We start from the raw sequence: 22,049 nt of genomic DNA on the forward strand, positions 1-22,049 counted from the left end.
GGAAGGGGGACAATCTGTGCCTCTGGGCTGCCGTATGCACAAGCATAACAATCGCTTTTGTTTAATGTGCGGAAGGAATATTGAATCCATTCCAACCAGGCATTTACATCTTGATATCCTGTCTCAATTGTTAGGGTTTGTCTTAAATCTTTTACTTCTAAAATATTTACTTTGACATTGTTAGGTAGGGTAGAAGGTTCGGATGGAGAAGAAGAAAAGGAGTCAATAAAGCGTATTTTAAAGAAGCCTATATGGTCACATCCATTGGCCTCTGCTCCTAAGCCATACAAGCGTTCTAAACGGGGCGCAGGGTTGGTGGAGGTAGGGGCATTAATAGAGATCGTTACTGGGTTACAATGGTCAAGTTGACAATTAGAGGGGGTGGTTCCTTTGGTAAGGCGGAGGTAAGATTTTAGGTCAGTACAGCCTTATGGGGAGGTCCTGCCGTGTGCTCTGGTAGTTAGGATGACATCTGCACATTGAGAACATATCTCCTAATTCAGGGTGCCTTGGTACCCCTGCCATGAGCAAGGTGGGGGGTCAATGGCTTCTCTGAAGGAGCAGAGGTATTTTTCTTAAGTAGAGACATATCTTTGCCAGTATTCATCCTTTTGACAAGGCATGACAAGGCAAGCATCAAAAGTAATGATTTAGGGTGAGTCTGGCCTAGTTACATTGATAACAAGGTCAGCAATATAATGAGGAAAGAAGAAAGGGTAGTAGACTAGATAAAAGAGAGTTAAAGTTTTCTTAACCTTAGTTTGAGGAGGCTTTTCTCTTGGATAATGACCCATGACTTCAGGGATGGTGGTGCTTTCTCGACTTGGGTATGATGGGTCCATCTTTTCTTGCTATTTGGACTATGGTTTCAGTGGTTAGAAGCACTAGGCCAGCTCCTCAGGCTGGTGTCAATGTACTGGAAACTCTAGGGGTGATGCCTGTACTGGAAAATTGTGAGTTCTGAAGGAAGAGAAAGTGGAAGATAAAGCAAGTATGCAGGAATGTTGGATTGCTTTGAGAGGCAGTTTGGATTCTTACTAGGGTAATAGGAAGTCAGAAGACATTTGATTTTTGGCAACAAAGTCTCTAGACTTGTTTTGCTAAGGGTGTAAATTCCTGTACAGGTATAAACTTTGACCGTGCTATACATGGCTTGGGGTCTTTAATGGGTCCTCTAATGTAGGTGGGATAGGACTGCCTTTATAAAAGGTTTGAATAACATTTCTCTGAGTTCCCTTTAGCACCTACAGGAGAATTGGCAGCTGGTCCAGCTTATCTATTTGCTAGGTTATTTTCTTGACTCTTGAAAGACAGGCTTTTTGGTGCCTGGGGACATGGACAATAGCTATTTTTTCTTTTCTGGTAACTGAAGTCTATTCAACACTTGGGTGATTAACTCCTCATGAGCAAGGCTTTGACTTTTACTATTCATTCAGTCTGAATTTTTCTAAATGTATGAGCCACCGTAAAGGCGTATTTAGAATTAGTATAGATGGTTCTCTCCTGATCTTGCAGATACTTTAAAGCTTGACTAAGTGCAGACAGCTTATAAATTTGGATAGACTACTTATTAAACACTTTGATTTTATCTCTCTAGGAACTTTTATTAATCACTGAACACTTGTTGCGTTCTTTTTCCCTTAATCACTTTTGAAGGGGGTTTCTTTTAAGTTTGACTGGATGTTTGTATGGTAATCAGTTAAATCTAAACATGTGTGCTTTTAGATTTGGCTCTCTCGTTAAGAAACTTGCTAGGTTAAGCGAATTATCAGTAGTTAATGTTAAACCATCCTTTTTAACAGAATAGCCTCATACTTATACACATATAATTCTTTTCTGGTGGCACATTTTAATATAAAATATAAATATTAATATATTATATATAATAAAACAATATATAATATAAATACATAGTATACAACTGAATATAATATAAAACTTAATATATATAATATATAAAATATAAAACTTAATATATAATACAAAACTTTAAAGAATCAAAGTTCTTTTCTGGTGGATATTTTCACTTTTAACACTGGCCTGACCGCAGTAAATGCTAGTGGATATATCAGCTGAAAGATTATCTACTCAGGAGACTTAGCTGCAGAGATGCCTAGCTGCTTGGAGCCACGGCTGAGGCCTGGTATTACTTGGCCCTGGCAAAAGTAAGGCAGATGTCCCATAATGTAGTCTGCTCAGGGCATAGGCTGGGACCTGGACTGTGTGTCTTGCAGAGCTGCCGTCAATATGGTGCCGGGACCTTGGACCAGCCAGGGGGCAGGAGCATGGCCTTTGCCTGCCGCTGGGGCGTACTATGGGCTGGATGATGCCGACAACATGTTGCAGCTGATCCTTGATGTTGCTAGCCCGGCAAAAGCCACCGGCGAATTACAAGCTTGGAGTTCTTTTGGGGAGGGGGACTTAGGCTGGGCCTGAAGGACGGGTTGGGTGTATTAGGTGGGGGACTAGGGGTATTAGGTGGAGGATGGCCTAGGGGATCCCATGTGCTGTACTCGTTTGCCAGGATTCCCTGAGCCCCTTCCCTCACTGGTTCTACAGCAGGGGCAGGGGCATAAGGGAAAAGGGAGGACAGGTCTTTGCTTCCAACAAAGAGCATAGACCAGTTTTTCTTGAGAAACTGGGCTTTTATTATTTACATGTTGAATTAAAAGTTCACATAGTATATCCTCAGTCAACCCAAACTTTGGCCAGAAGATTGAGGGATTGAGGTTAGGTCTTTGAGTCCAAATAGAACAGCAATATTTTATCATTTGTTGCTTTTACTTATGTTTAGTTCTTTCATTATCTTCCCAACCTTTTAGCATGAGACCTAGAGGGTTATCAGGTGGTATATCTTTGAGACCTAAGGGACTATCAAGGGGATATCTTTGTTGCTAACTTCATCTTTTTTGCTTGTAATATTTCCCATACTGGGTCCTGGCTAGGCTCAATCCCTCTTATTAGGAATCTCTTGCCAATCTGGGGAGTTCCTTGTGGCTCAACCCCTCATATTAGCGATCTCTTGCCTATCCTTCAGTGGAAGCTTTGCTAAGGCTTAATTCGCTTATCTCCAACTGCTGGAGGTCCCTTGAACCCGTCTTTTGCTTCGTCTGCTCTGGCCACTTCCCTCTCGGGAATGTTTCAGGTCCCTCTTAGCATTGATGGCAGGTCAGTATAAATCCCTGATGGGACCCCCAAAGGGCCGCCCTAAGCCATATGTGGTGACCACGGAATCACAGATTGGACTCACTCATTCCTCACAGCAGTAGTGCTTGTTACCATTCACGCACTTTCAACCTCCAGAATGCCCCGACCACCCCCTCCGACCACCAAAGAAGTACTTTGTCGCCCCTGTGACGTTTCCTACCTTGGTTTGTGCACAGAGTTTACCTGGTCGCCACGGTATCGCAAGCCTCTCCTCCCCACGTTGCTGAGAGTCTGGGTTTATTCGTCACCACGGGTGGGTCTCAATCTCACGTCCCTGAGGCCACCACAGTGGGGCAATGGGACACGTCTCACCTGAGTAAGGAAGTTAACAGGCTAAACACTTTGAAGAGAACTCAGAAAGATTTATTGTATCTTACAGATCAGGGTACCTCTGCTCAGATTCCCTTCATGGATACAAAATGTGAACCCCGAATATCTGAGACAGGTCTCAGTTAATTTACAAGGTTTGTTTTGCCAAGGTTGAGGACATATGCCTGTGACACAGCCTCAGGAGGTCCTAACAACATGTGCCCAAGGTGCTCAGAGCACGGCTTGGTTTTATACGCTCGGAGACATAAGACATCAGTCAACATATGCAAGATGAACATTGGTTCTGTCTGGAAAGGTGGGACAACTCAAAGCAAAAGCAGGACAGCTCAAAGCAGGGAGGGGGCTTCTAGGTCATAGGTTGATAAGAGACAAATGGTTGTATTCTTTTGAGTTTTCGATTAGCCTCTCCAAATGAGGCACTCAGATATGCACTTATCTCAGTGAGCAGAGGGGTGACTTTGAGTAGAAGGGGAGGTAGGCTTTGCCCTAAGTAGTTCCCAACTTGACTCTTCCCATTAGCTAAGTGATTTTGGGTCCTCAAGATTTGTTTTCCTTTCACATAAATGTGTACTCATAAAAATTTAGCTAGACATTTCATAGATTTCTGTGTTCTATTTTTCTCTTTGCAGAAAGCAAAAGTGGATTACTTTGATTAAAAGTGGTGATTAATAACAATAAAAATATACTTGGTACAATAATCATGGAAAAAATGAATATATATACACATAATAATGAATATAAATCTTTACTAAGGAAACAGTTCATTAAAGTGGTAATTTCAATATAGTAGATATACAATCTTATTTAATATAAGATTAGTTATCTGCATACTAAATAAAATATAAAATTAAAAATTAAAAACCTGTATTGTGTATTTACATAATCATGTATTTTAAAATAATACTTATAAAGGTATATAAAGACTAAATTTTTAGAAGTCTAAATAAAAAAGTTTATTTAAAGTATTTGATATGGTTTGGCTGTGTCCCCACCCAAATCTCTTCTTGAATTGTAGCTCCCTTAATTCCCATGTGTTGTGGGAAGGACCTAGTGGGAGGTAATTGAATCATGGGGGTGGGTCTTTCCCATGGTGTTCTCATGATAGTCAATAAGTCTCACCAGATCTGATGATTTTATAAAGAGGAGTTCCCATGCACAAACTATCTTTTTGCCAGCTGCCATGTTAAGACGTCCCTTTGCTCTTCCTTCATCTTCCACCATGATTGTGAGGCTTCCCCAGCCATGTGGAACTGTGAGTCAATTAAAACTCTTTCCTTTCTAAACTACCCAGTCTCGAGTATGTCTTTATTAGCAGCATGAAAACAAACTAATACCGTATTTTTAATGTTAATGGATTCATTCATTAAAGTGACTTAGAAATCCTTTATTGCATGTTACTACATGGATGATATACAAAAAGTAAGTTTGAAATTCATCATTGAGCCTCTGATTTTCCTTTTCTTGTCCCTTGTACTGATTTCAATTTACTTGATCTCATTCATTCATTCATTTAACAAATATTTATTAAACACCTCAAACATGTACGGAGACACAGTAATGAGCAAACAAAACTGTTGTCCTTATGAAACTTACATTCTCACATGGAGAGTCAGACACTACAAAGATATGTATGCAAAATGTCTGAATTTAAGAAGTGCTCTGAAGAAAAATGAATCAGAGTGAGAAGATAGAAAGGGAGGGAGGGAGGCCAGGTGTGGTGGCTCACTCCTGTAATCCCAGCACTTTGGAAGGCCAAGGCAGGTGCATCATGAGGTCAGGAGTTCAAGACCAGCCTGGCCAACATGGTGAAACCCTGTCTATACTAAAAATACAAAAATTAGCTGGGAGTGGTGGCAGGCACCTGTAATCCCAGCTACTCAGGAGGCTGAGGCAGAAGAATCGCTTGAACCCAGGAGGCAGAGGTTGCAGTGAGCTGAGATCACGCCATTGCACTCCAGCCTGGGTGACAGCACTAGACTCCACCTCCAAAAAAAAAAAAAAAGAGTGAGGGAAAAAACCATGCTGATATCTGGGGAAGAGCAAAGGCTCTAGACACATGAGGATCAGCAAGGAGGGTGTATTAGCCAGGGTTCTCTAGAGGGACAGGACTAATAGGATAGATGTAGATATGAAAAGGAGTTTATTAAGGAGTATTGACTCACACAATCACAAGGTAAAGTCCCACAATAGGCCATCTGCATGCTGAGGAGCAAGGAAGCCAGTCCGAGTCCCAAAACCTCAAAAGTAGGGAAGCCAACAGTGCAGCCTTCAGTCTGTGGTCAAAGGTCCAAGAGCCCTGGCAAACCATTGGTGTAGGTTTGTGAAAGGAAATTAAATTTTGCGACCCCAAACTCATTTAGCCAAAGAGAAAAGTCAAGCTGGGAACTGGGTCATGCAAACCTGCCTCCCCTTTTGGTTCCTAAATAAGATGGCTACTAGATGAAAAGCTACATGCCTCCCCCATATTTTTTCCCACAAGGAAATTCCTAGTGAGCTGTTAAAATTTCTCCATGCAATGCAAGTTGATAGCTTATCTTTACAGGTGCAGTCAACCTGGCCCGCCAGACACAAATGTGTATGTGATTGTTCCCCTACCCCATTTTGGCTGTGTTATCTTAGGTAAAATGCAGATTCCCCACATTTTTCCTCTCCCCCCTTTGTTTATGTAAAAACTGAGTGTTCCTCAATATCCTGGCCTTTCCCCTTTAAATTTGAAACCCTCAAAATCATCTTTGAAGAAAGGCATATATCTGTCTCTCGGGTACGTTGTTAACTTTGGCAAATAAGTCTCCTAAAATGACTGAGACTTGTCATTTTCCTCGATTGATAGTGTCGAAGAAAAGACTCGAACTCTGTAAAATATTCGGAGAGATTTATTCTCAGCCAAATATGAGTGACCATGGCCCATGACACAGCCCTCAGGAGGTCCTGAGAACATGTTCCCAAGGTGGTCAGGGCACAGCTTGGTTTTAAACATTTTAGAGAGACATGAGACATCAATCAAATACATTTAGGAAATACATTGGTGTGGTCCAGAAATGTGGGACAACTCAAAGCGGGTTGGAGGGGGGGCGCTTCCAGGCTGTAGGTGAATTTAAACATTTTCTGGTTGACAATTGGTTGAGTTTGTCTGAAGACCTTGGATTGATAGAAAGGGAATGTTCAGGTTAAGATAAAGATTGTGGAGACCAAAGTTCTTTTGAAGTCTTATAGTGGCTGCCCTTAGAGAAAACAGATGACAAGTGTTTCTTATTCAGATCTTAGTTAGTCTCTGAAGGATTGGGAGGGTCTGGAAGAAAAAGATCTAGCTATTTAATACAGATTCTTTACAGATGCAAATTTTTCCCCACAAAGAACAGCTTTGCAGGGCTGTTTCAAAATATGGCAAATAAACATGTTGTGGGGTAAAATATTTTTATTTTCTTCCTTGTCTCGTAATGTTATGCCAGGGTCAGGTTGGAAAATAAGTCATGATATACAGGGTTAAATAAAACCCATCTGATGAGAATTTATCGTTTGTAGGGCATAGGGCATTACACCCCAGACCCCTTAGATAGGAATTTGGGCAAGATAAAAAAAATCAGAGTTTAGTCCTCAACAGGTTCAAGAGTCCAAAAGCTGAAGAACTTGGAGTCCTATGTTTGAAGGCAGGAAGAATCCAGGATGGGAGAAAGATGGAGGCCAGAAGACTTAGCCAGTCTAGTCCTCCCACGTTCTTCGGCTTGCTTTTATTCTAGCCACGGTGGCAGCTGATTAGATTGTGCCCACCCAGATTGACGGTGGGTCTGCCTCTCCAAGTCCACTGATTCAAATGTTAATCTCCTTTGGCAGCACCCTCACAGACACACCCAGGAACAATACTTTGCATCCTTCAATCCAATCAAGTTGACACTCAATACTAATCATCACAAGAGGCCAATGTGGCTGGAGCAAAAGTGGCGGGGAAGTAGGAATTCCTTGCAATAAGAGCAACAATAAATTCACTGGATGGAGTGTCTTTAGCAGACAAAGGACCTGGTCTGACTTAAAAGGATCCCTTTAGTTACTGTGTTGTGAATTTGAGGCAGGATAAATAAGGTTAGGAGGCCATGCTAAGCAGTCGTACAGGATACTAGCCCGCTGCCCAATGGTTACAAGTTCCTGACACCCAATACAGCTGGGAAAGACAACAAAAGCCTTTATTCATATTGTAGCTTCCCCAATTTCCAGCCAATTAGCATCAAAACTCAAGAAGCTATTAGCTACAAATTCCTGCCTTGAGTGAGGGGCAGGGGGAGGGGGACTGGGTGGCTAGAAACTTTTTCAGGTTCCTGCATGTGTAGCTAGGCTCAAGTTTTAGCTTATAATAGTTTTTTCCTTATTTTAATAGTAAAAATCACACTGCTAGGAAGAGATTTTATATGCTAATGATACATGCAATGCCTGTTAGAGCAGTGGTCACCAACCTTTTTGGCACGAAGGACTGGTTTCTTGGAAGACAATTTTTCCAGGGTTAGAGGGTAGGGGGATGGTTTCAAGATGATTCAAGCACATTTGTTGTGTGCTTTATTTCTACAATTTTATCATTTTACAATGTAATATATAATGAAATAATTATACAACTCACCATAATGTAGAATCAGTGGGAGCCCTGAGTTTGTCTTCCTGCAACTAGACATCCCATCTAGGGGTGATAGGAGACAGTGACACTCAAAGTGTGTTGCTTATGTCCAGTCTACTCCATAATCTCATTTTGGTTGCTGTCACCACAGAAAATGCTACTTCACAAAGATACGATGTTAGAAATGAAAGCAGGCTTTTCAGTGCTTTTTAGGCAATCTCAGGATATTCTGCCTTGACTTTAATCCAGAATGTGTGGAGATTTGAAGTTGTCTCAAACATACTTTTAAGGCCACCGTTATTTGTGATCTCAAACCTTTGATCCTCTTCCAGCACGGACAAAGTTGATTCACAAATAATTTGTTCACAAATGTATTGGGGGAACCAGCCCCCAATATTTCAATGTAGGTTCTTTCTATTTTCCCTAAGTGTCAGCTGGTCTGAGAAATAAAAAAGAAAGAAAATAAAGAGAGAAATTTTACAGCTGGGCCTCCGGGGGTGTCATCACATATTGGTAGGATCGTGATGGCGACCTCGAGCCACAAAACCAGCAAGTTTTTATTAGGGATTTTAAAAGGGAAGGGGGTGTATGAACAGGGATTAGGTCACAAGGATCACATGCTTCAAAGGGCCATAAAGATCACAAGGCAAGGCAAAATTAGAATTACTGATGAGGTTCTGCGTCCCGCTGTGCACGCATTGTCTTGATGAACATCTTAACAGAAAACAGGGTTCAAGAGCAGACAACTGGTCCGACTAGAATTTACCAGGCTGGAATTTCCCAATCCTAGTAAGCCTGAGGGTACTGCAGGATACCAGCGTGTATTTCAGTCCTTATCTCAACCGCATAAGACAGATACTGCCAGAGCAGCCGTCTATAGGCCTACCCCCAGGAATGCATTCCTTTCCCAGGGTTTCAGTTATTAATGTTCCTTGCTGGGAAAAGAATTCATCGATATTTCTCCTACTCACACATCCATCTATAGGCTATCTGCAAGAAGAAAAATATGGTTCTATTCTGCCCGACCCCACAAGCAGTCAGACCTTATTGTTATCTTTCCTTGTTCCCTGAAAATCGCTGTTATTCGGTTCTTTTCAGGGTGCACTGATTTCATATTGTTCAAACACACGTTTTACAATTAATTTGTACAGTTAACGCAATCATCACAGGGTCCTGAGGTGACATACATCCTCAGCTTATGAAGATGATGGGATTAAGAGATTAAAGTAAGACAGGCGTTAAGAAATTATAAAAGTATTAATTTTGGGAACTGATACATGTCCATGAAATCTTCACAATTTATGTTCTTCTGCCTCGGCTCCAGCCGGTCCCTCCGTTTGGGGGGACCACAACACAAATGGGTCACAGATCCATTCCTTTCCAGTTCAGGGGTCTTTTGTGGTTGGGAAGTAATGCTCAAACTCTTTTGAAAGCTAAGATAGGTGATCATGCACTAGCTGGGAGAGAGAAGGCCCTGGCTTAGTCTCTTTCAAAATCTCTGCTAATATTCGAAACATGTTAAAAATCCCAGTGTTAACTCTTCACCCCCATAATTCCAGTTTGGTTTTGAATGCAGCCACTTTATCTGCCAACTTGAACACAGTTGTCATTCTCCCTTGAAGTGACAGATTGAGTTCATTGAGCAGGTTAAATATGTCATACGACTGAGCAAATTTTGTGACCCATTCTGTGTCACTGAAATGTGCTGCCACTGGTGACTGTTTTTCTAAAAGAAATCTGTGGAATGACTCTCATAACTCAGAAACTCTGCCCAGTGATCCGCCTTTAAAAAGCTATCTCATTTCTGTGTATAAGAAGGTGTGTGTGCTCTGTGTGCATCTCCTCACGGAGCTGTGTGAACAGACGTGAGTTAAGGGCACGTACTTTAATGTGGTTGATAATTTTAATCACATCCTGCAAAACGTTAAGTTCATTTGATACTTTCCGGCTAGCTAGCATTTCTCTATGGACGACTCAGTGTGTAGACTCACATTCAGAAGCAACCTCTTTGACCCGAGTAGTGAAACCAGAAAGCTGTCCAGTCATGGCAGCTGCTCTGTCGGTGCATAAACTGACACAAAATAACCAATTCAGTTTTGCTATGTTCATTCAAAGACTTGACTAGTTCTGCTGCTGTGGTGTTGGTTGGCAACAAAAGTGCACATAACATATCCTCATGCACATCCACCTGAAAAATCACACAAAAACAAGCATTGTTGACTTGTTGTCAACCTCAGTAAATTAATCAACCTGGATTTTGTACCAGAGTGACCCATTAATCCTTTCTTTTCTTCTTTTTTTTGAGATTGAGTCTCGATCTGTCACCCAGGCTGGAGTGCAGTGGCATGATCTCGGCTCACTGCAACCTCCGCCTCACGGGTTCAAGTGATTCTCCTGCCTCAGCCTCCTGAGTAGCTGGGATTACAGGCACATGCCACCATGCCTGGCAGATTTTTGTATTTTTATTAGAGATGGGGTTTTACCATGTTGGTCAGGCTGGTCTTGAACTCCTGACCTCGTGATGCGCCTGCCTCGGCCTCCCAAAGTGCTGGGATTATAGGCATAAGCCACTGCACCCAGCCCCATTAATCCTTTCTAGTAATTGTGCCTCGATATCCTCTGCTATTTCATCATTTCCTCTAATTATGGTGCTAGCCCAAAGAGGCACACGTGCCACCTTTTGAACTGCAGCATCTCCTAAAAGTTCATGACAAATGTCCTTAGCAGCAGGCAGGTTCAATTCTCCAATAGTAAAGAGCTTCTTAGCTTAGCAATGCTGTTAGCCACTAAGAATGACACTGTCAATGCAGACATATTTGATGGAAGTGGCGGCCTTCAATAATTGCTTCTGTTCTTCGTGTCCATGTTTTTTCCTTTGAAAAACTCCAAAGTCTTCTCTTTTAATGTAGGGTGCTTGGTCTCCATGTGGCAAAGCAGTTTTGAAGGTTTCATGGGTTTGTTGGATAGCCGCTTGCCACATATTATATAAAGCAGGCTTGGAGAATGTGAATCACCTGTTGCAGTGAACCTGCAATTTAAGTAGGACTCTAGGTATTTTCTTTTACATGCAGCTTTCCTTTTATTAGCAGTCTTAGAGTTTTCCATTTTCTCATCATTGGGTCTTTCCCCATTTTCAAAGAAGCTCTCCAGTGACATTTGTTTTTTACTCGTTTTGGCTAGAGTTAGCTTGTGGGCTTACCAAAACTGTGACTGAGACAAGTGCTCAGTGTGGGAAGGAAGCGCGGACGGAAGTGGTAAATAAAATAATGGGCGGGCCACGCAAGACTTTAAAGCCTGCCATCAGATGCAACTGTACAACTGAAATACATCAACTCACTTGCCACTATAAAGCTTGCCACCAGTGCAGCTTTTGTCACTTGACACTCACTGATAGGGTTTTGATATGAATCTGCAAGCAATTGATTTATTATGGTCTCTGTGCAGTCAAACCTCTTTGCTAATGTTAATCTGTATTTGCAGCTGTTCCCCAGCCCTAGCAGCCCCACCTTAGCTCCACCTCAGGTCATCAGGCATTAGATTCTCATAAGGAGTGCGTAACCCAGATCCCTTGAATGGATAGTTCACAAGAGGGTTCACACTCCCATGAGAATCTAATGCCACTGCTAATCTGACAGGAGGCAGAGCTCAGGTGGTAATACAAGTGATAAGGAGAGGGTGTAAATACAGATGAAACTTCACTCGCTCGCCCACTGCTTACCTCCTACTGTGTGGCCTGGTTCCTAACAGGCCATGGACTGATACTGGTCTCTGGCCCAGAGGTTGGGGACTCCTGTGTTAGAACATGTAGATGCCGAGTACCTGTGCCAACCACAGGTCCACCTTTGCATACTTGACCTTACCAGTATTTTATGAATATATATGTACAGCTCCCATGTTACCAGTGAAGGGTCTTGACTATGAGTCATACAGGTTCTTGGCGTTTGAACAAAGAATTGGACAAAACACATAAGCAAAGCAATGAAAGAATGGAGCAATGAAGGCACAGATGTGTTGAAACAAAAGTACACTCCACAGCTCAAGAGCACCTATTACAGAATTTTCTGGGATTTAAATACCCTCTAGAGCGTTCCCATTGGTTACACCCTATGTAAATGAAGGAGTGGCCCATAACCAGCCTGCTTGGTTGCAGGAGGTGACCAATCAGAGGCTGAAGTGAAGTTACAAAGTTACACATGAGGGCTTGGCCTGCTACCAGTCTGATTATTTGCCAGAGGGGACCAGTCAGAGGTACTTTCCATTTTTTCATCTGCAATGCAGTGCATTGGGAGTAGCCTCCGATCCTTTTGTTAGTTGGGCATGGAGAGGTGGGGTTTTCCTTTTGGTTCAGCTCTAGGAAGTCAGCAGGGCCTTCGGTTCCCTGTCTCTAGACCCTGTTCTCCTGCCTCACCCATAAAGGGAATTCCCTAGAGATACTAAAGGCTGTCTATCTGTCTTCTGAGCAGCCCACTCTGCCTCTCAGAGTGTACTTTTAGTTTACAAGAAACTTTTTCGCCTACTCTTACTTTGTACTTGCTTTCAAATTCTTTTGTGTGGTGAAGTCAAGCACCCGAACCGGTCCACTGACAGCAACAAGGATAGAAGCAGTGAGATCGGTTACAAGGCTATTACAATAGTTCCCTCCAGAAACGGCAGTACTGAGAGGTGGGGAGAAGTAAGTTCTGGATTTATTTTTTATTTTTTTTATTTTTTTGAGACTCACTCTGTCACCCAGGATGGAGTGCAGTGGCGCGATCTTGGCTCACTGCAAGCTCCGCCTCCTGGGTTCACACCATTCTCCTGCCTCAGCCTCCCGAGTGGCTGGGACTACAGGCGCCCGCCACCACACCCGGCTAATTTTTTTTTGTATTTTTAGTAGAGACGGGGTTTCACTGTGTTAGCCAGGATGGTCTCCAGCTCATGACCTCGTGATCTGCCCGCCTCGGCCTTCCAAAGTGCTGGGACTACAGGTGTGAGCCACCGCATCCGGCCCTGGATGTCTTTTTGAAAGTAGAGCTTACAGGATATGCTGACTGATTAGACCGGAGATGTCACAGCATGGTGTCAAAGCGACTAATATTTTTGGCTAGAGTCACTAAAGTTTACATTTATGAGATGGATAAGACTGTAGAAGGTTTGGGGAAGAAGATCCGAAGCTCAGTTTTGGACCTGTTAAGTTCAACATGCCTCTTAACACATCCAAGCAGAATGGTCAAGGATGCAGTCTTCCATCCACATGGACTGGACATGAAATGTCTGACATCGAACAATAACAAATAACATTTTGACATGAGGAAAAGTATTTGTGATTGTAATTGATAGTTCATTCACTATAATTTGTCCACGTTCTTTTTCAGGCCATGTCATATATATACCTATTAATATTTGTAATAGACAATTTTGCTTTTTTCTACTTAAATTCTGTTATATACATTTCTCCACATTGCTTTATAGGCCTAACAACCATGTTTAAATTCTGTATCTTCATACAGAGGTAATGTTTAAAAAACAAGACGAAGACAAAAGAAGGACTCCCTTCCCTCACCCATATACCTATGCCGTCTTACTGGGAGCAAACACTTTTTTAGCTCCGCAAAGCGATTGCACTTTCTCTTCCAAGTCGGCAGAAGGCGCGCGAGCAGCGTAGGCACTGCTCCGCCTCCAGTCCAGTTGCTCTTCTTTCTTTTCCTCACTCTCTTTTTCCTCGCGTCCTTTGCCCCGGAAGTGCTCTTACAACATTGGCTGCCGGCGTGACTTTGACCGCTTCCCGGTGCGTTACCGGCAGCTGAACCCACCCGGCGCCAGGGGACTTTGACGCGTGCTCTGCGCTTGCCATGAGACTCCTGGGAGCCGCAGCCGTCGCGGCTCTGGGGCGCGGAAGGGCCCCCGCCTCCCTAGGCTGGCAGAGGAAGCAGGTACCGGAGCATAGAGAGGCTGAATCGGAACCATTCCCGGAACCTTGTGATCCCTTCTGGGCAATGGAAGGCCGTGACACCCCCTGGGTCCTCCTGACAGTTCCGAATACTGGCGGTCGCTCGTCAGTGCTGAAAAGCACTTCGGTGCCTGCACATTAGCTCGTTAGCTCGTTTGTTTCGCTCTCTGGTATCCCTGGGGTTTAATCAACTAAAAGTGCCTGTCACTCAGATACTTTGATATTTTATCCACCTTTTCTAAGGTTTTTTGTTTGTTTGTTTGTTTGTTTTGCCTCTCTTTTCCCTTGAATAATTGTGCATTTTGGATATGCAGTCCTATAGGGAAAGGTTTATACTGTATCTTCATTCCGTCTAATAGGGATCCCCATCCCCTGCCACCAGAGTAAAGTTAAAACAAGCTTCATGAATTGTTTTTGTTTGGAGGGAATTGGAGATCTTTGGGGGCTGTCTTGGAGCTATTAGCATCACTGCATAGAGCATATAAGTTCTCAAACATATTTGTCATCTGTGAACTACAATAAAGGAGAAAGGGAAGAAAATTAAGTTAAATTTAAGCTAAAATTTGTATTTTCTATTAAAGTAGTTTTTGGAGCTGTCTTTGTGATTTTATCTGCCCCAGTGTGTATTTTCAAATCTGTAGTAAAAAGTATCTCCCATTTTAATTAAATTTAATTTATTCATTAATTAATTTAAAAGAATACGTCTTTTCTGTCTTGTTTTGAAGTCTGTCCTCTGATTACAAGAGTTCTAGGCTTAAACGTTTCCCCTGGTGCCTTTCTCAAGCTATCTCATATCCAGTGAGATTTCTTGGAGGAATAATGTCCACCATACTCCTTTTAATTGTCTATTGTTCTCTCTTGTAAAAGATGCATAGAATTGAGCTCTCGTATTTTTTTCAGGTTAATTGGAAGGCCTGCCGATGGTCTTCATCAGGGGTGATTCCTAATGAAAAAATACGAAATATTGGAATCTCAGCTCACATTGATTCTGGGAAAACTACATTAACAGAACGAGTCCTTTACTACACTGGCAGAATTGCAAAGATGCATGAGGTATATATTCACGGTTGATTCCGGATTAATTAGAATCAGATTTTAATTGTTTTGTTGCTATTATTTAATAAAGCTTATAAACCTGAAAGATTAAAACAGTGGTAACAGCGGACTTTTGACAGTTAGGCTTATCTGAAAGTTGCTTAAGTTAAGTATCTGTGTTCTGGTTTTCTTTTTATTTTTTATAGACGAGGTCTCACTTTGTTGCTCAGGCTGGTCTCAAACTCTTGGGCTCAAATTATCATCCTGCCTCAGTCTCCCACAGTGCTGGGATTATAGGCATGAGCCACTGGACCTGGCAACTGTTTCCATTTCAGTTAAGATTTCTTTCCTTCTTGGAATGCAGGGACAGAGAAAGTCTGAATTGCTGTGCTTGTGTTTAGGTGAAAGGTAAAGATGGAGTTGGTGCTGTCATGGATTCCATGGAACTAGAGAGACAAAGAGGAATCACTATTCAGTCAGCAGCCACTTACACCATGTGGAAAGATGTCAATATTAACATTATAGATACTCCTGGTGAGTTGGATTCTTGGTTTTATTGCAGCTTCTTTTGGCAAAAGCACATTTGGTTCTTTCTCTTACTATGACCCAATTAGTTTTTGATTGTCAAATACTCAAAAGTGTAACACTGAATTCCTATTAAAGAAGACTAACTTAGGACCTAGAGCACTTCATCCTTATGTAGTTTTCTTGAAAATTTGTGCAAGTAAATTGTGAGTAGGCAGATTCTTGCCTTTTACATATTCTAGCTGATTCTAAAGGTGCCTGTGCCCTAGTATTTTCTTGAAGTGATCTTGCCAGGCCCTGCACCTAAGGGTTGGTGAATAGTATTGGTGAGCTCAGGAATCTACATTCTAATTAGAAGACTTGTGTGATGAGCAGAGATACAAAAACTTCTAATAGTGCATATATTAAAAATTCAGATTGCTCTTTAAGACCCTCTCATACTTCATCTTATTCAGGGCATGTGGACTTCACAATAGAAGTTGAAAGGGCCCTGAGAGTGTTGGATGGTGCAGTCCTTGTTCTCTGTGCTGTTGGAGGGGTACAGTGCCAGACCATGACTGTCAATCGTCAGATGAAGCGCTACAACGTTCCGTTTCTAACTTTTATTAACAAATTGGACCGAATGGGCTCCAACCCAGCCAGGGCCCTGCAGCAAATGAGGTAATGAGCCTTAGAATAAACAAAGAGGATGTGATGATCTAGACAGCAAACCTTATATCCAAAAGGGTGATTAATTCACTGTCATTAAACTTTATTCTTAAATTTAGTTTTTTAAATATATTTATGTGAGTGAGTTAGTAAGTGGAACACTGATTTTAGTAAATTGGCTTGTGGTATGATCTCATCAACTACCTTCTCTGTAAAATGGGGACAATATTACTTAAATTCTAGGGAGGTTGAAGATGAATTCCGAAAACAGTCTGACCGTTTATACTGTTTTGCTATTATGAGAGAAGTTATAATCTAGATTCTAAAAATACCTTGTGTTTTATTTAGACAAAAGATCATCTTTGGTTTTAATTTTTCCTTGAAGCATTTTAATTAATGCCCTTAAGTAGTTTGCCATAGAGATGAGGTTTTCTTTTCAGACAGAAACATATTTTTTAGGACAACAGTAACACTTCCTCTCTGTACCAGATAGAACCAGTAGTATTTATAGCATTTTAAATTTTACACAATACTATATATTTCACAAAGCCTTTAAAAAGAGTCAGAATTTCACTTTTCACCTTTTGTAGATGTGCACGTGTAGCTGTAGAGCTCATACTTACGTTTCACATGGCATAGTTGATGGATATGTAGGTGTAAAGTTTATGGTAGTGGACAGGCTGAGAATGGTGTATCTGATGACAAAAAATCTGATGGAAGTGATATATTTGATATGAAAGTGAACATTTTCTTAGTGGGGTGTTTATAACTTTTTTTGGTAAATTGTTTTTAGTTTTTATCCTTATTTTACTTGTGCTTGGCAATAGATGGTCTTTTTTCCCCAAATCTTCTTCTGAATTCCAAGGAAACACTGTTTTAGCATTTATTTGATTACTTTGATTCATTCTTTTCTCCACTCCCATTTATTTGTTTTCCATTTTGTAACTTCTATAAAGCAGATAAAAATCTGGAACTTCTAGATCTGACCTTCATGTCTTATCTTTTCTATGGTACTTATTCTTTCTGTCTCCTTCTCATTTTGGATTGGGCTTATGAGAGAATTCTTGGGGTTGATCTTCCAGCTCACTAATTTGATATTCATTTGTGTCTCTTCAGTTACTTAGCTTGCCTGAAAACTTTTTTTTTCAGCAATTGTGTACTTAATTTTCATAAACTTTCTCTTTCATTGCAACATTTTTATCAGTAGAGGTAATTGTTTCTCAAATCTTTACATTTTATTTTCTTTCCTCAAGTAACTCTCTTCTTGGAGGTAAGTGCTATTAAGTTCACATTTCTCTTTCAAGCTTTTGGTTTCCTTCAAATATTTGGTGATTATTAGATCTTTAACCATAGTTATAGATGGGAGTCTAGAGTCTAGACTAAACAGTGGTAGCTAGAGCATATTCTTTTCCAGTGAGGATTCTTGCCAGTGAATGCAGTTTCTATTCGGTTTTGAGCCTGGGCCGGGCGCGGTGGCTCACGCCTGTAATCCCAGCACTTTGGGAGGCCGAGGCGGGTGGATCACCAGGTCAGGAGTTCAAGACCAGCCTGGCCAACATAGTGAAACCCTGTCTCTACTAAAAATACAAAAAATTAGCCAGGCGTGGTGGCGGGCACCTGTAGTCCCAGCTACTCGGGAGGCTGAGGCAGGAGAATTGCTTGAACCCGGGAGGCGGAGGTTGCAGTGAGCGGAAATCACACCATCACACTTCAGCCTTGGCAATAGAGCGAGACTCTGTTTCAAAAAAAAAAAAGAGGTGGGCTCAGCTATCCTACTATTTAATTTCCTGGCTAGCCCTCCATTATCTGTTCTTCCCCCTTCTGCTTTTGATCCAGTGTATCTGGGGATCTGATGGTAAAACAGTTATTCTGGAGTTCTTTTTTGTTGCCTAAATGGGTTTGTGGCTTCCTGAGCTCCTTGAGTTACGTTGTCAGTCTGTTCCCAGCTGCTTTATATTTTCTGTTCTGACCTGATGGTAACACCCTTCTCAGTTCTCCAGTGTCTGCCACTGATTTTTTAAAATATTCATTTTGTCATTTCAAAGGGATTAGGGGAGAAGAAAAAAGGTAAACAAGTGTATTTTTATTTTTCAGGTCTAAAGTAAATCATAATGCAGCATTTATGCAGATACCCATTGGTTTGGAGGGTAATTTTAAAGGTATTATAGATCTTATTGAGGAACGAGCCATCTATTTTGATGGAGACTTTGGGTAAGTGCTAAAAATACATTATTAAAATTTTAAATTTTAAAAAGCATTAAAAAGAAGGAAAGGATAAGTTCATCAAACCCAGAGTAACTATCTTTTTGAAATGCGACTGCAAGAATACTCTGAGATGGTTTTGTTTTAATACCTTTAATCCTAGTTGCTCCCCATTTTATTTAGTATTTATTCTGCGAGAGACTATGTTACTTTTTGGGTAATATACCCATAATCACATTATGGCGTGCATGGTGTGGTAGAAGGAGGCCTTCAGTTTGGGTTGTAAATTTGGGTTAGTAAATGTATTGTATCTTTTTGCACTTGTTCATTTATTCATTCATTCTGTGGACTTTAATAGAGCAGCTGCCAGGTCTGGGGTATTGTGATAAAAATTAGGAAGAAAATAGGGATCATAAATATTTGCTCTTCCTGCTTTATAATTACATGGACAGAAAAGATTAATAAATTAAAACAGTTAAAATTGTACAAATGTGGTTTGGGAAATGCAAGAAATAAGTTGGTAACTTTTTGATGTGGTATTTGGTCCATCAGCTCTTGAGTGACCTTTACCTACAAAGTACTGTAATTGCCTGGTAGTTATCAAACCTTAGCGTTGTTCATAACAATCCCCTGGAGACTTTGTTAAAAGACATAGTCCTGGCTCTACCTCCAGAGATTCTGATCAGTAGATTGGGGTGGGGCCCATAGTTTGCATTTCTGGAAGGTTTCCAGTTGATGCTGCTCTTACAGGTCTGCAGACCACACTTTGATTGACACTGATCTAGACAATGTGAGGAGTCATAAATGATCCTTTGTTCTGAGGAGTGACCTCTGTAGCCTGGTCGTTTCTCCACAGGCACTTCCTGAGGAATTTCCTTCCTCTGCTATGGAATTGGGATCGCAGGTCTGGCAGGTGGGCGAATGGCATTGTGATCAGTGAACTATAGAATTTATCTTCATCAGCCATCTTGTAAGCAGGAAAAGGATGGAGTCTGTCCAGTGGATAAGGTGTTTCTCTCACTTTTTATGTAACAGCTGAGTAATGACAACAAAGTTTACCTACCACTCCTTAGGATATAAGGCCCAGTAAGGCAGAGTTTTTGTTTTTCTTTTTTCCTACTTTATTCACTGCTATGTCCCAGCCCCTAGGACAACTAGTTAGAACTAGGCAGTTGTAACTGCCTAGTACATAATAGGGACTCAAAAATATTTGTAAATGAATGAATAAATCCACTTTCCCAGAATTACCAAGGCACATATTTCTGTTGTCAGAAGTAGAGACTCTTAAACTTTGTTGTACATGAGAACCACAGATGCAGCATCTTAATGTACATGTACCCTTCTCCAGCCCTAGTTTACTGTATGTATATTTGGAAAGGAATCCACAGATGATTCTGACACGTGAAAGGCTAAGAAGCAGGGAGCTTGCCAGGAAGGTTGAAACTAAAATCTGAAAGTTGTGGGGAGTCTTAGAATATTAAGTGTTACTTTTTGTTGGAAATGGCTTCTTTTGTCTTTATTAAAGTTAGGAATGTGTTTTCTGAAAAGCTTATTTTTTGATATTAATTTCCATTTTTAAAGAAATACCTTGAGGCCAGGCGCAGTGGCTCACGCCTGTGATCCCAGCACTTTGGGAGGCCGAGGTGGGCAGATCATGAGGTCAGGAGATCGAGACCATCCTGTCTAACACGGTGAAACCCGTCTCCATTAAAAATACAAAAAATTAGCCGGGCGTGGTGGCGGGTGCCTGTAGTTCCAGCTACTCGGGAGGCTGAGGCAGGAGAATCTCTTGAACCCGGGAGGCAGAGCTTGCAGTGAGCCGAGATGGCACCACTGCACTCCAGCCTGGGTGACAGAGCGAGACTCTGTCTCAAAAAAAAAAAAAGAAATACCTTGAAAAATTTTCAGACTGCTTTTAAATATCATGTCAAGTATATCCATTTTGGCTTTGAACATTTTATTTGTAATTTTACCTGTTCAACCTCTGGAGGAATGGAGAACTGATGTCACAGATTGAAGAGTCTGTCATATTTAGTCACCCTTTTTTTAAACTACAAATTGGGATATTCTTTGTTAAAAAGTGTATGATCAGGTCTGTTATTAATGGAAAGGAATAGAGTAAGGTCTTCCTAGTACTGCTTACTAGAGATTGTTATGTTGTGATTAATAAGAATATGATTAATAGAATTTCAAAGAACTCAGATGGGCCCCAGACAGGTTGGCTTTGAATCTTACCTCTTCTGTTTACTAGTAGGACAGCCTTGGGAAAATTACTTTGCCTGTGTAAGTTAGTTTCCTGATCTGAAAATGCAGATAATAGAAGCTACTTCATATGTGAAGATCAAATAAATAACTTGTCACATACTTAGTTTAGCGCTTACTGCATTATAAGTATTCAGTAAATGGATGCTGTTATTACTTTGCATGCTTGCCAGTTTTAAAATAATTAGAGTACAGTAAAAACTACACTGAAGAGTTTAAACTTTGATTTAGGTGATACTTTGTCAAGTCATTGTTTTGAACTTGTATTTTACTGTATATTGAGTAAGGATAAACCAGGTTGCATTAAATTGGGAAGATTTTGTGTTATATATTTTATCATTATCTTCTGTAAAACTTGGTATGCAGAAAAGTAGAATGTGATGTCTATTATAAAACCAGAGATTTTTTTTTTCTCATTATAGTGGACTGTTTTAGCTCTTCCAGTTACTGGTAGTACAACCTTGACCTTAAACTTGCCTGTTTCAGTATATTTATCTACTATTCTGTGTACATTTTAAAGGTATACATTAGTCTTATTTGCCATTTGAATGCAAATGTATCAGAGCTCTTTGTTACCTAAAAAAATGTTTTAACCATTAATCATATATTTTTCATTAGTCCTTCATATATTAAGTTGAATATCCTTAAGGCACCAAAATATTTGCTTTCTTAGTCAGATTGTTCGATATGGTGAGATTCCAGCTGAATTAAGGGCGGCGGCCACTGACCACCGGCAGGAGCTAATTGAATGTGTTGCCAATTCAGATGAACAGCTTGGTGAGATGTTTCTGGAAGAAAAAATCCCCTCGATTTCTGATTTAAAGGCAAGTGTTTTCAAAATAAGTCTTATGTTAACAACAAAAAGAAGTCGTTTGTTTTTTGTAGGGAGGGGACATGATGTTTTTATGTATGGGCTTTATTAATGAAATCTCAATACATTTATTTAACATAATTGGCTTCCTCAAAAAATACTTGACATGGTATACTTTTTTTTAAGTGAGTTATGTAATAACTTCAAATGAGAAAAGTTATTGAGGACCCTTAAATTATTGGGGACCTGATTTTAGTCTGTATTAGAGCCAGCACTCCAAAGAGTGTCCGTTCATTTTATTCATTTGTTGGTTGTGGCCACAGCACTACTGTTGGCCTCTTCCAGCTGCTAGAGCTAAAGCTCCACTACGTATTCTCTAAGGCCTGCTCAGCCAGCAGGACACATTGATGGTGTTTGCACTAAGGGCTGGGGCAGGACCTGGAGCTGCTACTGTCATGACCTGTAATTTATGAGAGATTTGTACTGTTTGGTTTCCTGTG

At 40.9% G+C, this 22,049-nt stretch overlaps 1 protein-coding gene across 2 annotated transcripts in view; it reads left to right on the forward strand.

Moving 5' to 3' along the window:
• Positions 1-13,768: 13,768 nt before the first annotated feature.
• Positions 13,769-22,049, forward strand: part of GFM1 (G elongation factor mitochondrial 1) — a 47,344-nt gene continuing 39,063 nt past the window's right edge. The window contains exons 1-7 of one of the 2 annotated variants that reach the window (XM_019024261.4): positions 13,857-14,049; positions 14,967-15,119; positions 15,503-15,635; positions 16,082-16,286; positions 18,369-18,485; positions 19,333-19,389; positions 21,412-21,562. In XM_019024261.4, coding sequence (XP_018879806.2) covers positions 13,969-14,049; positions 14,967-15,119; positions 15,503-15,635; positions 16,082-16,286; positions 18,369-18,485; positions 19,333-19,389; positions 21,412-21,562 — 897 coding nt within the window. In that variant the 5' untranslated portion in view covers positions 13,857-13,968. Of the gene's footprint in view, positions 14,050-14,966; positions 15,120-15,502; positions 15,636-16,081; positions 16,287-18,368; positions 18,486-19,332; positions 19,390-21,411; positions 21,563-22,049 lie in introns of both variants that reach the window. The other variant, XM_004037915.5, reaches the window with a different exon arrangement.

The sequence above is a fragment of the Gorilla gorilla genome, chromosome 2 (genome assembly GCF_029281585.2).
Source record: "Gorilla gorilla gorilla isolate KB3781 chromosome 2, NHGRI_mGorGor1-v2.1_pri, whole genome shotgun sequence".
Lineage (NCBI taxonomy): Eukaryota > Metazoa > Chordata > Mammalia > Primates > Hominidae > Gorilla > Gorilla gorilla.